General features: G+C 42.2%; 1 protein-coding gene across 1 annotated transcript in view; it reads right to left on the reverse strand.

Moving 5' to 3' along the window:
- Nucleotides 1-19,099, reverse strand: part of LOC119458381 (cyclin-dependent kinase 14) — a 138,664-nt gene that overhangs the window by 14,923 nt on the left and 104,642 nt on the right. The window contains exons 4-12 of the mRNA XM_037720219.2: nt 9,898-10,147; nt 8,887-9,065; nt 5,907-5,998; nt 4,954-5,033; nt 4,722-4,816; nt 4,560-4,622; nt 2,604-2,665; nt 1,508-1,569; nt 1,152-1,272 (exon numbers count right to left, since the gene is read on the reverse strand). Coding sequence (XP_037576147.1) covers nt 1,152-1,272; nt 1,508-1,569; nt 2,604-2,665; nt 4,560-4,622; nt 4,722-4,816; nt 4,954-5,033; nt 5,907-5,998; nt 8,887-9,065; nt 9,898-10,147 — 1,004 coding nt within the window. The remainder of the gene's footprint in view (nt 1-1,151; nt 1,273-1,507; nt 1,570-2,603; nt 2,666-4,559; nt 4,623-4,721; nt 4,817-4,953; nt 5,034-5,906; nt 5,999-8,886; nt 9,066-9,897; nt 10,148-19,099) is intronic.

The raw sequence follows: 19,099 nt of genomic DNA on the forward strand, positions 1-19,099 counted from the left end.
TAAGCAAAAATAAAATGTCACATGCATGCTTTTGGTACACTGTGAATGTGGCACCACACACTGCTCTATTAAACAACACAACATTAATTGGCTTAGCGGCAGTGGCTCTTATGGTAACTGCTGCTGTAGAGCAATGGTGCTAGTCAAAATAGCATTGGCTCTAACAACATAGTTATCGCTGCACTGCTGGAATTTACTCCTGCATTGCTTCTATTGCTCACTGAACAATTAAGCTATAAGCTGATGTATCACAATGCAGGATGCACATTATATTTCCTGAAATCAATAGACAACATGCTCCTACCAAAATTGGCGTATTTGTTACTGCACATTTCTCGCTGAAAAAAAATTGTACACCTCAGCTGGAACGACTGCATTTTAAATAACTCTGTTATTGTGGCTTCAACACATGCTGGCACCATTTCACCTTATGAAGATATAGGCATGGCTGACTGTTGAAGCAGATGCAATTCAGTTCACCAGCAAACTTACTTGATAGCAGCACACCGCACAGTCTCTAAACTTATCTTCTAATGTGTGTGCTTTTAGGGTACGTGGTAATGTAGCACTACACAACATCTACCCCCCCCCCCCCCCCCCCAAACTTTCTTTTTCTGTCTTTCTTTTCCTGACCTCTTTCCTCACACAGTAGCATGTAGGAGGCTGCATAAATGCCAGCAGAATTCTCCGCATTTTATTACAGAGCTTTCTCTTTCTCTACACTATAGCTGGAAGGCAGCAGATGTGCATCCACTTTTCATTAAGACATATGTTCTAAGGGGAGACTATACTAACACTTACCTACAAGTAATCTTAAATGCAACCAAACATTTTTGAAATGCTGCAGCTTAACAAAACCCCACGCCTTGAATTGACAAGAAAGTTCCACAGCGAAGAGATCCATAAACTACAGAGTCATGAAAACTGGCTGTGGCTACTGTTGAATACTAAGTCTGGTAATTATATAGGACTACACCTCGAGCTGACCAAGGAGTTAGCAAGCATTACAATGCCAAAAGAGAGAAAAAAAGAACAAAGACAACTTTCAATTGAAAACAATGAAAGAACAACTAACTGAACTTTGATATAAGCACACTGCACAATAGCAATCAGCGACTTCAAACATGGTTTATTAAAAAGTAGTCACACACCACATGTCCAGTGATGTTGAGTAGTCTGTTGATCCAAGCAACACATCAGGTGGCCGGTACCACAAAGTGACCACTTCATGTGAGTAAGTACGACTAGGCACAGACTTGGCTCTGGCAAGACCTGCAGTAAAGTATGCATTCTTTGTTACCAGTTTTATAGAGTTGGAAGGAGCTAAGGAGCGAGGAGGATTTCAGGTTATCAGACATTCCACAATTTATTTTCTTCACCAAGGAACTCGCTAAGTGCATCGGATTGAGTTTTATTTTCTTACTAGGTCAACTTGTTGCAAAATACCTGGGTTCTAAAATCAAAGCTCCTCTTTTCTTAGGCTAAGCAGTGAGCCTATGCCACCTACCAAAATCTGCAAGTTTCAGCTCTCCCTGTTCACTGATGAGAAGGTTCTGAGGTTTCAGATCTCTGGAAACAAGATGAACAGACAACAGAATAAGAGACAAGATAATAACTACATGTATAATATCTTTCAGAACTGCATGGCAGCAGTAAGCAATGTTTCTATCTCCAGGGCTTTGGAATGACATTACTAACAGGTGGTTCAGGTTGGCCAAACATGGGATGTATTGAATTCATGGGTGATAACAATAAAACAATATGCGAAGTGTACAATGTTATAAATGTGCATTCTCAGAAAGTAAATATCCTTAGGAATCAGCATTTATACGTTTACTACTATAAAAATTTGGACCATCATGTGGTACGTTTCAAAAATGTGATGTGCAACAGCAAGGTGTATCGAATGAAGCTGAAGTGACCACACTGCAAAAGACTAGAACAGCCCTACTTTATCCTGGAGAAAAATTTGTTTCCAAGACAGTTGAAGAAAGTGCAAAGGAAGGCACAATTGTGAGGCTGCTCTTAACACATGCTTTCTGGAGCACTGATAGTCATGCTCATGACAAGTGCCTCAATGAAATCACAGGCAGTGCTTGTCTTGTGGTGCCTATTTCGGCACATATCAAATCTCTCTTGTCAAACAATTCCGGCACCATTGTGCTGCCCTTACTGAAAATATACTGACAATGCTCTTTACCATTCTGTCGCTCCCCGTGCCCAAAATGACCAGAACAGCGATTGTGCCAAGTAACTGAAGCTGCACAACATAGATGACAGGCTTGCCTGAACTCTTACATCCAACTGACAAATTAACAAATATGCGTGTTACAGTGCCATGTGTTCTAAGAAAATTGAAGCACATCCGCAAACAAAGAACTGCAGAAGAGAACAGTTTTCATATAAATAAATACAATATTCATAAAAATTTTTATTGTGCACTAGTTTCTAAATTAAAACTCATTATAAATGAAAATTTTAAAACACGTGTGTACGTAAGCTCTTTCACATTCAGAAAAGCTCAATGCTAAAAGACTTTTGATACTTCTAACAAAAAGAGTCCTTTTATGATTGAACATAAACAAGTAGAAAGCTGTGTATACCTGTGAAGAATGACTCGTTCATGACAGTAGGACAGACCACGCAAGAGCTGGAATAGGAAAAGCTGAAAGAAAATGTCATTATCTGTGAGAAACAGCTAGGCGGAAACACAGCAACATGCCCTTTGCAAAGCTACCGATAGCTTCGGGCACAGAAGAAACTTTCCACAGCCACCATTAAGAAGGAAATTAAGCAACAGTTAGGTGCAGCTTGGCATCTTATAGTTGCCAGTCATGAGAGTGACCACCACGCATGTGATCACTTTTAGCAGCAGCAACAAGCTACTGCTTATTGTATGCCCAGATGACGGGCTGCAAAACTAATTTAGCCCATGAACCAAGTGCCGCATCACCTTGTATTTTCAGGTTGCGAGCCCTGCAACAGGTCCACGGCAAATCTATGCATTATACAGGTGAGAAATACAGATGTCTTTAGTGTATTTATTCCCCCCCCCCCCCTTTGTTGTGTTTGCATGTGTGTCTGGGGGGTAGGGGCAGAGAGTTTTCAGAGTAACTGTAGCCACTCATTGTGGCAATAAGCCAAGTTCTTCTCTCTCAGACAGTGAATGATCACTTATTTCCATGCACAGGCCTGTTGCCCAATCAGTCATGCAGCACCCTCAAATTCTTGCTCTGTCCAGTTGTCAGCTCTTTGCCACTGCGTTGATGTCTATGCCAGCCCAATCACGAGTGGTCTGTTCATTACATGCCTGGAAGGACTTCCTCATTCCCAGATCACTGACCGACATCTAGATACATACAGCATGAGCAGCTATACACGAACCTTCCTTCAAAGGCCGCGGAATGTTGGGAAAGGAAGCTGACTTGGAGATATTCTATGTATAGGGCTCTTTATTTTCAGGTTTCATATGATTACTTCTGGAGGCAAGGAGGAAAGGTCATATTTGTTGAGTCAAGAATCCCCAAGGGGTGTTTTTGGCCTTTATTTTTGTGCCACTCCTGAATCTGGTTTGTTATAAAAATGACAAAAGTGATTCTTCTTTTGATGGACACATAGAAAACAATTTTATCTCCACTAAGAAAGCATTTTCCAATTTGCATCTTTTTCTCTCCAGTTTATTTGTCACAAACTGTAGCCAGTGTTATATATACCAGCTGTCCTAACTAAATGGCATCATTGATTAAATGACAGAGGGTTTTACGTGAACAGAACCTACCATAGGCTGATGGACGTTGTTCACGCTAATGATGAGTATTTTTTATCATGGAAAAATTAATTAGTTAATTTGCTTACTTTTAATTAACATAATTGATAAGGTTTCAATGCAATAGTTGTGCAGGATGCTGACAAATCATTGATAGCAGTGTTTAAAGCAACCTACGTCTCTCGTGGTCTTTTCCTGACGTAAAAAGAAAGCCTGCAACATTAAAAAAATGTAAAGTGTGACAATGCTTCTGTGCACCAGCGATATACCAGGTGTTATTTTTTACACAACAGAATTTTCAAAAATCGCCTGTGGCGGGCAGCACAATTCTAATCCTTGAGCTGCATTTCTGTAAGAGACGGGTGTTAGCTGCATGAGAAATCAAAATGCATAACAGGTTAATTACTAAAGTTAAGTTTTTAACGAATTACTTTATGGCCCATATTAAAATTTCGAAACTGCAGCTGGGGAGTTTGCAAGGCATATACACTTGGAATAAATTCCGAGGATGTTACGGACTTACGATATGTGCTGTCAAAGATGCTTTAAAAATGCACTGTGGTAATAAGGTAATTTTGTGGTGAGAGTTGCCACTTTACAACAAGGTTATATAAAAGACAGTATAAAGACATTCTTTAAAGACTTCATTATACTCTATAAAAATGTCTTTATGGGCGGAAAGTGGGTTTAATCCTATTTTTACACAACCAGGTAAAAGTTGAAGTCGGGTTGACCAGAAAATGAAGGGCCTTAACTATATTACAATATAGAACAACTATTAAGGGAGTACTACCTTGACGTTCTTGGGGTTGAGCCCACCGGGGTGCTTCTCAAGGTACTGGCTAAGGTCTGTGTGCTAAAGGAAAAAGGAGTGACAAGAAAAGCTAAAGTTAGTAATGTTAAAGAGTACACATAACTACAGTTGACTGAAAAGAAATAAAACTGCCACACTTACCACATATTCAAATACAAATGTGAGTGTGTCTTTAGTGTGAATGATGTCATGAAGTGTCACTATATTAGCATGCTTTAGACCCCGCAACAATGATGCTGAAAAGAAAACATTCATTGGCATAAGGAAAGGAGTAAACAGACAATTCAATCTGCATGGACCTACAGGCCATTGATCTGGTACAAGCGGCTGCTACAATTGGACAAAATGTTAAGTAAAAAAAAAAAAGTCTCACCTTCTCTGATTGCTGTGAAAGGTGTGCCTTCTTCAGGCTGCAGCCTGATTTCCTTCAGTGCGACTACTTTGCCCATGAGACTGAAAGCAAAAACAAATTCTAAAATTTATGTATGAAAAATAATGAATATGGCTCATGAAATCAAATACCAAAAGCATTTTTCTGTATAAAAGTAGTGAAAACTATTTTTAAATATTTTTGTTCCTTACCTACATTGCATCTGCAGCTTTAGGTAAATGTATTGGCACAATGTAATGCTATTGTTGTGGTTATGCTCCTACATTATTAGGAGCATAACCATGACAATTGTGAAGACAGGTAGAAGCTCTAACCATATAGACTATAGTATTAAGTTTTGGTACACAGGTTTTGCCAACATGAAAATGCTTGGCTGTTAATAGTATAAACATTATCCGACTGTTTTGCATGTTGGTGCCATGCTAACACAGTGGACTTCTTACGTCTGTGCAACTACACATTGTTTTGAAAGCACCAGAACATAGCTAACTGGCTATCTGTTCAACATCCTTTAATCTTTCAGTATTTTTACCATACTACTGTCACTTTAAAAGTTGCCTTTTTCAGCTTCACAGGGAATTCCTTGATGCAGTGCATTTAAGTTACAATGTACCCAATGAGTTCTCTTGAAATCTGAAAGGTGGTGGTAGATTAATGGAAAGAAAAAGTTGCCATCAATGAATTGTAACGTGGCTAGTGCTCTGCAGTAATCTGTTGTTGCTGCTTTTAGTGTATGCAATCTACAATATTCAAAAACATTCAAATAATACTTATGCAGCGATGCCATTTAGAATCCATGTTCAGAAACTAGCACACTACATGCAAAGTAAAAGAAAACATCTTACAAAAACTTTTTTGTCATGCACTGTGCAGTAATATTTAAGGCAATACTGAAGCAACTGAAGTAGTATGCCTGTGTTGGAGAGGGTACTTACTTGCTGTAACCCCTGTACACGGTAGCATAAGAACCTTCTCCTAGTTGTTCTAGTCGTACATAGGCTTCGATCCTACCAAAGGTCATGTTTCCCTATGTATTGGAATGACATGGATAATAAGGCAAGTGCACTCATGAGGAAGTCCCACATATGACAATTTGTGCATCACATGCAGTATGGGAGCTTATACTATCATCAGTAAAGATAAACGAATTGCAAAAAAAAAAAAAGCACCAAGCATAGTTTTTACAATTAATCCTCACTGTATTTTACTAGAGTATAACAATATTTTCTGACAATAGACTATGATATTATGATATATAACATCAATTTTGATAACACAGCCTGCAGTCGAACTTCCATACTTCATACAGTTGCATCACAAAGCTAACACAGAGCTAAACAGAGGCTGTAGTGGAGGGCTGCTTGAGATTGTACAGAAGGCCTCCTCAACCACCAGTGAATGCAATTAAGCAACAAAATACTGTTCATTTATTATTATTCATGTTGAGTAGCTAAAACTAAAATACTAACAGTTTATGACTTCAGGTGAAGTTGATCAGTACTACTACTACTACTTGTAGTTAATGGCTTGTACATGTATATTTGCTTTTGTTGAAGCCCCTCAAACACACTAAATCACTGCTGTTAATAAGTAGTCAGCTTTACATAAATATGACAGCAGCACATAATATTCCCTAATGTACCATTTTAAGAGAACACTCAAGCTGAAGCCCCATACCAAATCTCATAGTCAAATACAAATGAGACAGCAATGTTTGAAATAGGCAAGTGATGAGCCAGTTCAAACAAAATTTGTTGCATTGAATAGAAAAATCATATTGACTTTTAGTTTGCCCCCTAATATTTCTCAAATTAAAATTCACTATACTGAAAAACTTTAAGCTAATTGAAGCCGCAAGTTTACAACACTATCTAGAGAACAAAAACAAATACTATCACTTTCACAAGGTATCAGCCACACATGACACAGAATGTAGACAGACAAAATAAACATGTTATATTGGTCTTCTTATAAGACTATGCCTTTTATACAATCTGTGGAAAAGTCCTATTGACAAGATGGTAGCATATTCTAGAGCCACATGTCAATTTTGACTGCTTTAGCCACTATATCCGGTACAGATTCAGAACTGCGCTATATTTTGTTGCGAAGTTACACAGCTGTAAACTGGACACTTCAATATATTTAAATTTTGTATATTTGTTGGACATTTTGGAAATAATTTGGGTGTCTAAATCAAAACTATGATTCCATCAGAGAATATATTTTGACTTTATCCTTTAAGCACAACAAGTTCTTTCAAATCACATCAGCAGTTACTTAAGGAGAGCATTTGTACATTTGAAGTGCACTTGAATGTGAAAATAAGAGACTTAAGCATGAACTAATGCTTCATCTTAATATGATGTGCCACCACTGCTTAAACGTGGCATATCAAGTTTCACGAGGTAGGTTTGACATCTCATGTCACACATGTCAAACACCAGCGGTTCCTGCCAAACGAGCATTGGACTTGGCACACACCAGCCATTTGAATTTCGCTCCCCCTCCTTTGATGCAATGTGCTAGCTACTAAATGAGCACTTAATCTGTCACTGTATGGTACATTAGTGCAATGCATATTTTGAGGACAGGATTCCCATGTACATAATTCAAATGAATGATGTGCTAGAAATGTGATGCTGTGCATTACTGTCCCAATTATGGTACAGCGAGAGATGTGACATGAGTAACAACACATATTTGTTGAGCATAAGTGCATTTTTAAGTGATTGACAAACACACATCTGATGATGCTGAACTTATCATGGGCTGTAGTAACATCCTGCTTACTCTTGGCGTCTAGATTCAAGGTGTCCATAGTGACAATAAACAGTGCGGAAAAAAAAAAAAAAAAAAAACGGGACGAAACGAAACCAGATAAGACAATTTTTGTCTTATTTTTTTTCCCATGCTGTTTACTGTCAATATGAATCACCAACTAGCTATAGGCAGTAAGTGTCCATAGTATTCAACGAAGTGTCCATAGTATTCAAGCAGTGCTTTACAACATAGCTACCCCATTCATCAGATTGCACTCTTGAATCCCTGCGGTAGTTTCATCAAAATGGAGCCGGGATATTTGCCATTTTATTTAGTGGTTAACTCAACACTGGTAAACATGCATTTTGACTCAAAGGCATTCTTTTACTCTGCCAAATGAACGGCAGCACCGCCTCCGACTGAAGATGTTACTGCACTTCAATAACCTCCTCACCAATTTCTGAGCTGAAATTTCATGGCCAGTCACTGTCATTGCCGATTCAAAGGCAATAGAAAGGAGAGGATTTTCTCAGAAAATCATTATTAGAGGAATTTCCAGAGTGTTACTGAAATGCAATACCTACATTAGTCCAGGGGAGGCATTGCACTATACTCACACAGCTGAAAGGTGGAAAGTGTATGAGCTTTGTGCTGTCTGCTATCACCACATTTTGAAGAGAATTTACTGCCACCATCATTAAACTTGTATGCCAGTAATATTGTAAATATTGATTAATTAAGCCCTGTGCTGCTATTTGCCAGCCTCATGGTTAGCAACAGAGCTAGAAAGACATTGATCCAAGGTTTGATCCCTAGGCCAGAAAAAAAATTTCTTCAAGTGAAACTGCCTTTCTAAGAAACGTTTTCGAGTTTCCAATGTACCTTCATGCTACTATCAGATAAATGACAAAATTACCTTTGATGTTCTACCTACATAAAGGCTGTGGCCCAGCTTTTTTTCAATGATTGACAAAGCTTCTTGCTTAGACTCCTATTCTTTCACAAGATTCAGAGAATGTGTACCGGAAGCACTGTACAAAATTTCTACTATTTACTACTGTTAAAAAATAATTGGAGTGCAGAGCACGTTCTTGATATTGGCATGTTAATTCACTAAAAGACTCGGAAAAGAGGTAGCTGGTGATCACTAACCTCGAACGTCATGGAAGGGCACCGGGGTGTTTTGGATCCCTTCTCTTGAGAGAAGAAAATTTCAGATTTGGGCCGTGCAGGTTTTCGGGCAGCTGCCATGTGCTGGTACTCCATGGAGGTGCACTCGTCGAAGCTGCTGCTGTGTGGTGCCGGCCGGGGCCAGTGGCCTCCGCCTTTGCCTGACAAAGATACAACAGTGCTCATCATTGATGTAAGAGTGACAGTAGCTGCAACAGGTTGTCTTTGTTTCTTTTGCATTGGCTGCATTCTGTACGGTTAGCAGAAGCATTTGATGATAGAGCATGAACTAAAATCAGGCAGAGGATTATTGCTAGCATGAGCATGTCATCACCCACTACTGATGAAAATTGACATTTTGCTACTGAGCATCAGGAGATTTCTAGAACAGCACAAGCATTATGTTGCCACTTATTTTTGTCAAGCAAGCTGAACTGGTGCTCCATCCAAATACTGTAAACCATGGCACTTAATGTGCAAACACTGTCAAAAGCCAGTGCTACCCATGCACAAGAAGCAGAAATTTGATTATATACAATGAGTGGAATTAACCCTATGAAACTAGCTTCTTGCATCTGGCAGATATATAGTAAAATTTCTTCCATGCGAGTTGCGGGCAACAATAGAAAAATGACAAAACTAAGTAGCAAATGGTTTACGCAATTAGGCTGCATTTTAAAAGAAATTGTGACCTAAAATGGCAAAAGCTAATATGGCATGTGCATGGCATATCAAAGGCTATGACTGCTATGGTGCAGTTATGAATCTGTGACAAGTGTCACCCCCCAAGAAAGCCCCCCAAGAAAGGAAGAATGTGTGAAATCATATACAACAACTAAACTCACAACCATGCAAACGGCACTTCTATACTGTTTGCCATGTTCCAATACAAGACAAAAAAATGCAATCAACAGTGCCTGAGCATGTCACACCTGCCTTGTCACTCAACAACCCTTCTAGAGGGTGTGATAGAGACCAATTTCCGCCACATACCTTCTGTTCGAGCAGCCATTTTGCAGACTTTGTTGAGGTAGCTGTGCGAAGAAGAGGTTCGAGGTGGTGGCAAGGGTGCCGGAGGCTCAGAGTGAAGCTTGTCCTCACACACAGGGCTCAAGTTGCCATTGGGCTCTCGCCCGGCTACATTGCTGTTAGGTGTTGAGCTGCGTGCATTGTCCAGAGCCCCATCCTCCACACTCTCACTCTTCTCGAAGCCGTTCATTGTCACTCGTGTCACAGCCACATTCTGCAATAAAACACGTTTGACAAAATATAAGCCCCTAGAAGCTAACTAAAACAAAAGCACAAGGCATGCCTTTCCAAAGACAGAAAGTGCCACAGAAGAGGAAAAGTTTTCAGCTCTCTTTCTCAGCACAAGTGGATGACAAGAAATTATTCATAATGAATGCATGGTCAGTTTATTTTCCAGAAAATTAGAACAGAAAAGATGGATTGTCAGAAACAAAATCATGAGTAAAATTCTGCAGAAGTTGCCTATTTAAAAAATCATCACCCACAAATGTTGGCAAAGCACTGAACGTTGCAGATAATGAATTTTGTACAGATATAAAAACATGAACTGACTGATATCAGCACAGCTATGACTTGAATCAAGAATGAAACTAAGGGTGCAGAAATATTGAATGTTTCAACAAATGCAAGTTGAATATTTGTCATTCAGTACGTATTAAAATCTGAAATCTTCATACCAAGCATTTCTTTAAAATTCACATTCTGTTGAGCATGAACATTTATGGAACAAAGAGCTCTGCAAATAAGGGCTTTCTGCTGGTCTCTTCAAGTGCCTGTCAACCTGCTCAGTGCTCAGCTACTTGCACTGTCTCTTCTAAGTAAAAGTATTTTATCCCGTGGAAAATTTCTTTAGTGCACAATGACAAGTGAGTAAAAATGAAAAGAAACTGTCCTATTTGATTAACAACTTGCTGTCTCTTAAATGAGGATACTTAATTTTTGAGCCAGTGGCGAGTTTTCTTCACTTATGCAATGTTCATTTCTGCTGCTTTCCCAAAACTAAAAAAAGGACGATCACAAGTGTTACCTGCAGTGTTAAGTTACATTAAGTTCCTTGCTTGCATGATGTTTGTATTCATCTTAAATCACATATCAATACTAACAACCATATTCCCTACACACATCTACTCCCATTCAATTTCTTTGCTGCATTATTGCTATTCGGATGATGAAATTGTGGTGACCGTTTGCTTTTTCTTGCTTAATAACATGCCCAGTTTGAGTGAACATTGGCATTTCTGCTGCTTTCCCAAAACTAAAAAAAGGACGATCACAAGTGTTACCTGCAGTGTGAAGTTATATTAAGTTCCTTGCATGATGTTTGTATTCATCTTAAATCACATATCAATACTAACAACCATATTCCCTACACACATCTACTCCCATTCAATTTCTTTGCTGCATTATTGCTATTCGGATGATGAAATTGTGGTGACCGTTTGCTTTTTCTTGCTTAATAACATGCCCAGTTTGAGTGAACATTGGCATTTCTGCTGCTTTCCCAAAACTAAAAAAAGGACGATCACAAGTGTTACCTGCAGTGTGAAGTTATATTAAGTTCCTTGCATGATGTTTGTATTCATCTTAAATCACATATCAATACTAACAACCATATTCCCTACACACATCTACTCCCATTCAATTTCTTTGCTGCATTATTGCTATTCGGATGATGAAATTGTGGTGACCGTTTGCTTTTTCTTGCTTAATAACATGCCCAGTTTGAGTGAACATTGGCATTTCTGCTGCTTTCCCACAACTAAAAAAAGGACGATCACAAGTGTTACCTGCAGTGTTAAGTTATATATTAAGTTCCTTGCTTGCATGATGTTTGTATTCATCTTAAATCACATATCAAAACTAACAACCATATTCCCTACACACATCTACTCCCATTCAATTTCTTTGCTGCATTATTGCTATTCGGATGATGAAATTGTGGTGACCGTTTGCTTTTTCTTGCTTAATAACATGCCCAGTTTTGAGTGAACATCGGCTTCCACCCACTTGTACGCGCAATTACCTCTTTTTAAGGTTATATGTCTGCTTTGTTCACCCTTTGCACAGTTTTGTTAGTCTTTTTCTATGTTTTCAGAAATAAAAGGGTATTCTGTATTCAAAGGCAGTTCTCTTAGCATGGTCATACTTTATTCAGAGATTTCACAACTCGTGCACGCCTAGTTTTACATTACTTCATTATTATTTATGCTTTTTCACCCTGACAACCCCAATTAAAACCAGAAATAAAATTTTTTATTTTTTTTTATTGCAGCTTGCATACATGTCCAGCAATTGTAACACCTGTGTTATCTGTACTTTCCAAGCCTAAATTTAAAATGTTTTCACAAGACAAAGTTATAGTATTACTCTCATGGACCAGTAGTTGTCCCTACTATGTTTCTAGTTCTCTTAAATATATGTAAGCAAATGTGCAAATAAAAATGCAACTTCAAAATGCAGCTAAGACGTTTTGTAAGCAATAAGTATGTAATAGGTAATAAAGATGAATGCAATAGAAGAAAGTCAAATACAGGTGGGTGGTTAGAGAACAGCAAGGTCTTACTTTCAAGCAGAAAAATGCTGCTAATAAGCAAGAGATCTAAGCAAGTGGTGTGCAGCAGCTCATATGAATGAATATAGGGCATGTTTATGGACATACAGATCACCAAAATGATACCCTACTTTGTATTCAATGCTGGTATGTGCCATGAATGTGTGTGTACCACTTGGTAGTGCAATTCCAATAACATATTTGACTCAATCACTGCCAAGACACTAATCTTTGCATGGCATAGAACATGAATTTATATCAAATTAATAAGCAGAGGCTTGAGAAGGAAAATAAAGTATGCTTAGCAAGGCATGCACACAAGGTGAGCTGTAGAGCTCACTACATGGAAGTGTTGGAGCTACATATTTCCATAAGATAATATTACTGGTCGAAAACCAGGAGTGTATCACATAATGCATCACATAAGCGTACATATGCTGGCATTTAACTCTGGTTGGATTATGTTCTCAGTGGATTCAAGCGACAACGCACGTTGGTTATTTTTAAAATGCTACGTTGCCTTCCCTCGCACCGCTGCATTTTTCACCAAACATGCAAACGTTTTTTTCTTTTGTGCGACGAAGCGCGAAATCTCAAAGACAATGAATGAGCGAGTCTGTGCACTTCCGAAAACAACTACGTCGACCCCACTTGCTCCTCCGCTAGTGAATCCTAAACGAGCGTCCTCCCCACGTCGCATGCCGCCATGCTATTCCTGTAACTTCACCACAGCGCCTAGGCTACGAGGGCCGAATCGTTCGTGCGTGCCTCGGAACGCGCTTGTTAGCGTCGACAAGAAAGAGAAAAGCGCGCAGAAGCGGCAGCAGCGTCTCCGCTGGCGCAGGGCGAAACGCGGAGCTCGCGAGAATCAAGCACGCAGATCGATAGCGTGTCGTCGTGCGCGCGCGCCACCGAGTACAACAGGCATGCACTGCTGTGACGACGCGCAGCGTCGCCGTGACAAACGGGACTCGCGCTCTCTTGATCGGCCCCGTGACCGCGGGTTAGCATGGGTGCTCGGCTTCAAGGAAGCATGCATTCCGCACACGAGGGAGACGGCAGTAGATTAAGACAGAAGTCACGGCAGGTTTCCTAGGCCCGGCAGCCTCCGAGGACCGGCCACGCCGAAGCCCCCTCAGGGGGTCACTGAGACCTTGGCACAGGTGTGCCCTCAAAGATTTTCAAGTGCGTTAGCACTGCAAGCGCCACAGAACATTACGTGCCAGAACCACGATCGGATGATGAGGCAAGCCGTAGTGGAGGACTCCGGATCAATTTTTGACCTCCTGGGGTTCTTTAACGTGCGCCTAAATCTAAGCACACGGGCGTCTTTGCATTTTACCTCCATCGAAATGCGGCCGCCGCGACCTCCGGCTGAGCAGCGCAACACCTGCGGCGAGTAGCTCAGGACAAGTACCGGTACATGTTATGAGCTGAGCATGGTGAGCGCGCTTGAACGCTGTGTACGTACAGTCACGAGTGTGGAAAATCCGGTGGCGGCGCCGTAGCAGGCGTTGGCGTCCCGTGAGCGAAAATTGCCGTATATATTCTATACAGCACTAAAGTTCTATCACTTAAGTTGCTCATACCTTGTCTTACATTCTTTACAAAGTTATTCCTCGGAATTCTGAGAATGACAGCCATCAGACACATGTCCTGAAACAAAACACCGACAGCGCATGCCTTTTATGTTTAAATCTTCTCAGACTGAAATGTAAACATCTTCTCAGACTGAAATATTAAAAGTGCGAAACAATAACAGAAGATCGGCCCACGCAAGAGACCGCGTTTCTACCAGAAAGCTCGCTTTCGTGCATAGCATTCGCCGCGAGCGTTTACCGGTAAACATTACCATTAGATAAGCTGCATTTGCCAGGAAGCGTGAGAAGCAGTCATGAAGGGATCATTGAATGCTATCGCGTTCCACTGCGAAGCTTAACCGTCCTCCAATTTTTATACCTAATGACGCCAAGAAACCGAGCCTGATGCCACCAACGCTTAAGCTTAAGCGTCCTCCAATTTTTTGAAGTGGTACAGCTGCGTCTGCGTGTTCGACCAATCCATGAGGCATTTAACATTTTTTTTTTTTTTGTCCTGATGTTATGGCTCCCTGCTCCCAAAGACACGTCACCCCTCGGCAACCGTATACATGATGCCGCATTCACGAGCTCGCATGCCAACTCAGTTTAGAAGGGAATCGAACAGCGCAACACGCGGGACGTAGTGAAGACGACAGACACAGCGCTGACTAACAACCAGTATTTCATCATCAGCCTATATTTTTATGTCCACTGCGGGACGAAGGCCTCTCCCTGCGATCTCCAATTGCCCCTGTCTTGCGCTAGCTGATTCCAACTTGCGCCTGCAAATTTCCTAGCTTCATAACCCCATCTAGTTTTTCTGCCGTCCTCGACTGCGCTTCCCTTCTCTTGGTACCCATTCTGTAACTCGCGCAGAGTTTACAAAAACACCAATTCATAACCAGCCACTGTTGTCTGCAGGCGTTCACGCATTCGATTTCGATAAGTAGCATACTTCACTACAAGGCAGAGATATAGAAGGCACGCTAACACAAGAATCACCGTGATGGTACGTGTGAAAAGCTTCGCTAATCTCACGGGCACGCGTGCTAAGAACGTGCAGTTTTCAAGAATTTGTTCACAACCGCATTTTTACAATGTTCTACCATTAAGCCTTTAAGCGAGTACGCATGCTACCGTAGACGACCATTAATAGATCGGCTTGTTTGGCCGATGTAACAGCTCCCGCATGAGAACGTTATCTTACAGCACGTGTAGCACCTAACGTTATCCAATTACAATTACAAAACCTACGGTGTTATTTAGATAGCAGTCCAGAGCTAAAGCTTCCTCTTAAACCATAGAATGCCGTAACTCTTACGCGCGCACTCTACAAGCAGAGCCGCTATACCTGATCATCTTACTACTCGATCGCGACAAAGGCAACAACTAACCTAAACGTGCGAGCGCGGAGAAAAGGCCTACCGGCCTACCGCTCGCTTCCGACCGCTTCCGACGCTGGCTACACGCTGGTTGGTGCGCTTTACACTTTCGCGAGTGCACGCTTAGTTGTATGCAGTTATACAAAATAGCAGTGGAATATTTACTTTTGACCATTTTTCAGTCCTCGAACTTCCAGACTACCGGGCACAATGATAGTCGCCGCTAACTTCAACCACCGCGTATGAAGGAGAAAAAAAAAAAAAAACTTGCTACAGCCACATCGTAGCATGACTAAATTGAGCTATAGCCAGACAGAAGACGCGCTTGCCTGTAACGGAAACCGAAACTACGCCAAGTGCCCTTATTAGACAGTTTTAGCTTAGCGTTAGCGTAATAGCGGGGTTACGGGAAATAGCATTACCGTTCCGCAAACGAACTTTGCAGAAGACAGTTTTAGTTTAGCGTGGTTACCGGAATAGCGGGCGTACCGGAATAGCGGGATCGAAGTGCGCATGCGCAGAACGCTAACCGACCCATACCGTTTATGGTGCGCACGCTATTTCTCAGAGTTAACGTTACCGTGTTAGCGTGGTGTACGTAGTGTACATAAAACATGGCGGCGGTCCCGGTCGCCCGCTTCCAGCGTTGTTTTTAGAGAATTCACTTCGTTCGTAGCAAATGACTGCGTAAACGGCTTTTGCTTAGTCTCATGCCGCTTCGCCGAGAGAGTGTGATGGCTAATCTTGAGAAATTTTTGAGATCGCTTCTCGTTTCGAACGCGCCTAAGCCTAACGAGAGAAATTGTTCTGAGATGCGAGCGCCATCTGTCGCTAAAGTCGGGAGATAGGCGCGACGACGGCATATGGCCTCTGAGATGGGAGGATTTCGGAGGCTATGGTAGACAGCTTGTACTGCTTGTCTGTTTCGTTGCAGATCGACGGACATGTGAAGTAAAAATACAACGTGCTCCTGGGTTCCATTGCGCTGCCTATCGCACTTTCCGGACGCACACACACATAGAATTAGGTACCCTGTGTATGCGAAATTCAAAGCGTAATGGAATAGCGTCCCGCACGTAAACTACGCTATCACGCTATACTAAAACTCTCTTTCTGCAAAGTTCGTTTGCGGAACGGTAACGCTATTTCCCGTAACCCCGCTATTACGCTAACGCTAAACTAAAGCGGTCTATTAGAGAGGTTTAGAATAGGGGCCCCAAAAGTTTGGGGCCCCAAAGAGCTTTGCGGGTGTTAGCGTTGGGGCATCCAAGAGCGATGAGTTTTAGAATAGGGCTTTGCGTTTGCGAATACCGTCTTGCGCTTGCAGCGCCACTACGGTGTCAAAGAAAAAGCTATTATAAATATTACAATAAACTATACTAATTTAAGGTAGGAAGAGTAATTTTGACTTTCGTGGTTTTGCGTTTAATTGCAATTAAGGTGTTATTCTATTAGCAGCAAGCGATTTATTGCGCCTAATTTTGAGTAACCAACTTGACGTGCCTTCACCAGCCAAGCTAATCCACGTTAGGCCTACGAGCCATGAAATCGACAATCGAATTCAGAATCAGCGGCGTCTAATGAATCAATCTTCATTACACACGTTAGTTGAGAGAAAGCGATAACCGCAGTCACTTCTCCTAGCTTACTAACTTCACGCGTTACCACGAATCAAGCCGAGTTTGGTACTCGGAGAGCCGCCGCTTCGATGGGTGCCGCCATGTTTGTTGACGCAAAACTTTTGGGGCTGCTTTTGGGGCTCCCGCTAAATCGGCGAAATAGCGTGCCCAACGCAAAACCCAAACGCAGTTAGCGTCTCGCGCATGCGCAGTGGTGTCGACGCTATTTCTTTGGGGCCCCAAAACGTTTGGGGCCCCTATTAACACTCTCTATAACTCTATAACTATAACTCTCTGTTAACAGCGGACAGTGGCGTAGCCAAGGGGGGGGGGGGGTTGGGGGGGTTCAAACCCCCCCCGAAATTTTTTGCACCCCCCCCCCCCCCCACTAACCCACCCTTTGCTATCGTCGCTTTGCGCTGACATATTTCAAGAAACCGGTGCTACTTTCACACTTTCATTCCTGGGCGCTTCCGTTTGGGTTGGTAATTTACAGCTAATCTTGTCTGCATATGGAAAAAAACTGTCACGGTGTTTGTCAAGGCCTTGACACTCTGTGAGGTTTTGGGCGCGAATGTGGCGGCCGCATTCTGAAACAACAAATGCGCAACAAATGAAGCAACAAGTGCGGCAGCCACATTTTAGATGAAGGCGAAAATGCTCGAGGCCCGTTTACTTAGATTTAGGTGCACGTTAAAGTCCCCAGGTGGTCAAAATTTCTGGTATACATTTCCGCCGCTTCCCTTCAGGTGCCGGTTAGGCCGCGTTCGCGTAGGAACTTGGTCTCGAAGCTGGCGGAAGCGGCAAAATCTTGCAAAAATCCGCCCGCCTAGGCGGCAAAACAGGCAGAAAAACAGGCGGCGAGCTAAATTGGTCTCGGACCGATTTTTTCGCCATGGCGAAGCGGAAACGTGGCGGAAAGTCGTTCTGCTCAACCGGAAGCTACACTAGCATGTAAACTTCCGGTCGTAACATTGAACATGGCACCAAAAGTGTAGGCTGCAATGCTGATCGACGCGATCAAGAACCACCCCTTGCTCTATACGACAAGAGAAGTACTAAAACGTACTGTCAGCAATACTCGCGATAGTATTCAACGTCGCGCGACCGGAGGCGCGGCAACGAAGCCAACAGTCGCGTGACCCAACTTCTCGCGCTTTTGCAAAGCCAGGCGAACCCACCACCGCCGTTTCCGAGGTTTTCTTGTCTTCCGTTTATTCATTGTCCATTTCTAGAAAACAAGTAGGTAGAAGTACAAAAGCCATTTCTTCTTCCACTTCCATGACAGACAATAGTTAGGCAGATTCCTCGTTGGCGCTCCATAATTCTCCTCGCACGTGCACGGTATGTTGCAGAAGTCGCGGGGTGCTTTTCTCGTCGCGACGATAGATTGGGAGCGTAGGTCTCACGTAGGACGCGCAGGCTTCGGCGAGCCTCAACACAAAGGGCCAGCCCGGGTTTTAGCTTTGGTGTTCCCGTTGCCACTTTCGTGTCCTGGAGCCGCCGAAGATAATACGAAATGTTGAAATGTTATTACAACTTGTAAATAAAAGCTATTAAAGAAATATAATCACGCCTAGGCAGCAACCTGTGACACAGCGCTACCGCGCCCGTGTGAGGAGAATTACAGAACGCCAACGAGGAATTTACCGAAGGTCGCAGATGACACGCGAAATTGCGCAAGATGATCACTTTTGATGACGGGTGGGTCAGTGAATGAACATACCGCTCGAAATAATGCGATAATGAGCGCCACCACGCCGACAAACGTACGCAGACTAGATGGATGTGGACGAAAGCGGCAGCGGCGGCCGCGGTGGTAGCAAAACAAATGTGAACTTGGACATGCGCGGAAAAGATTTTCCGGCCGCTTTGGCCTTTCCGGTCGCTTTGGCCTCCCCACCCGCTTGCCGCTTCCCAAGTGTGAACGAAGCCATAGTCTGCAGCGCAAAACGTCTCGTTTGCGATTGCGCCCCTACGGAAGGCTGGTAGTTACTGTTGTGTTGCTGAATCCCAAACCAGCAATTACGAAAG

This window comes from Dermacentor silvarum, chromosome 1 (assembly GCF_013339745.2).
Source record: "Dermacentor silvarum isolate Dsil-2018 chromosome 1, BIME_Dsil_1.4, whole genome shotgun sequence".
Taxonomy (NCBI): Eukaryota; Metazoa; Arthropoda; class Arachnida; order Ixodida; family Ixodidae; genus Dermacentor; species Dermacentor silvarum.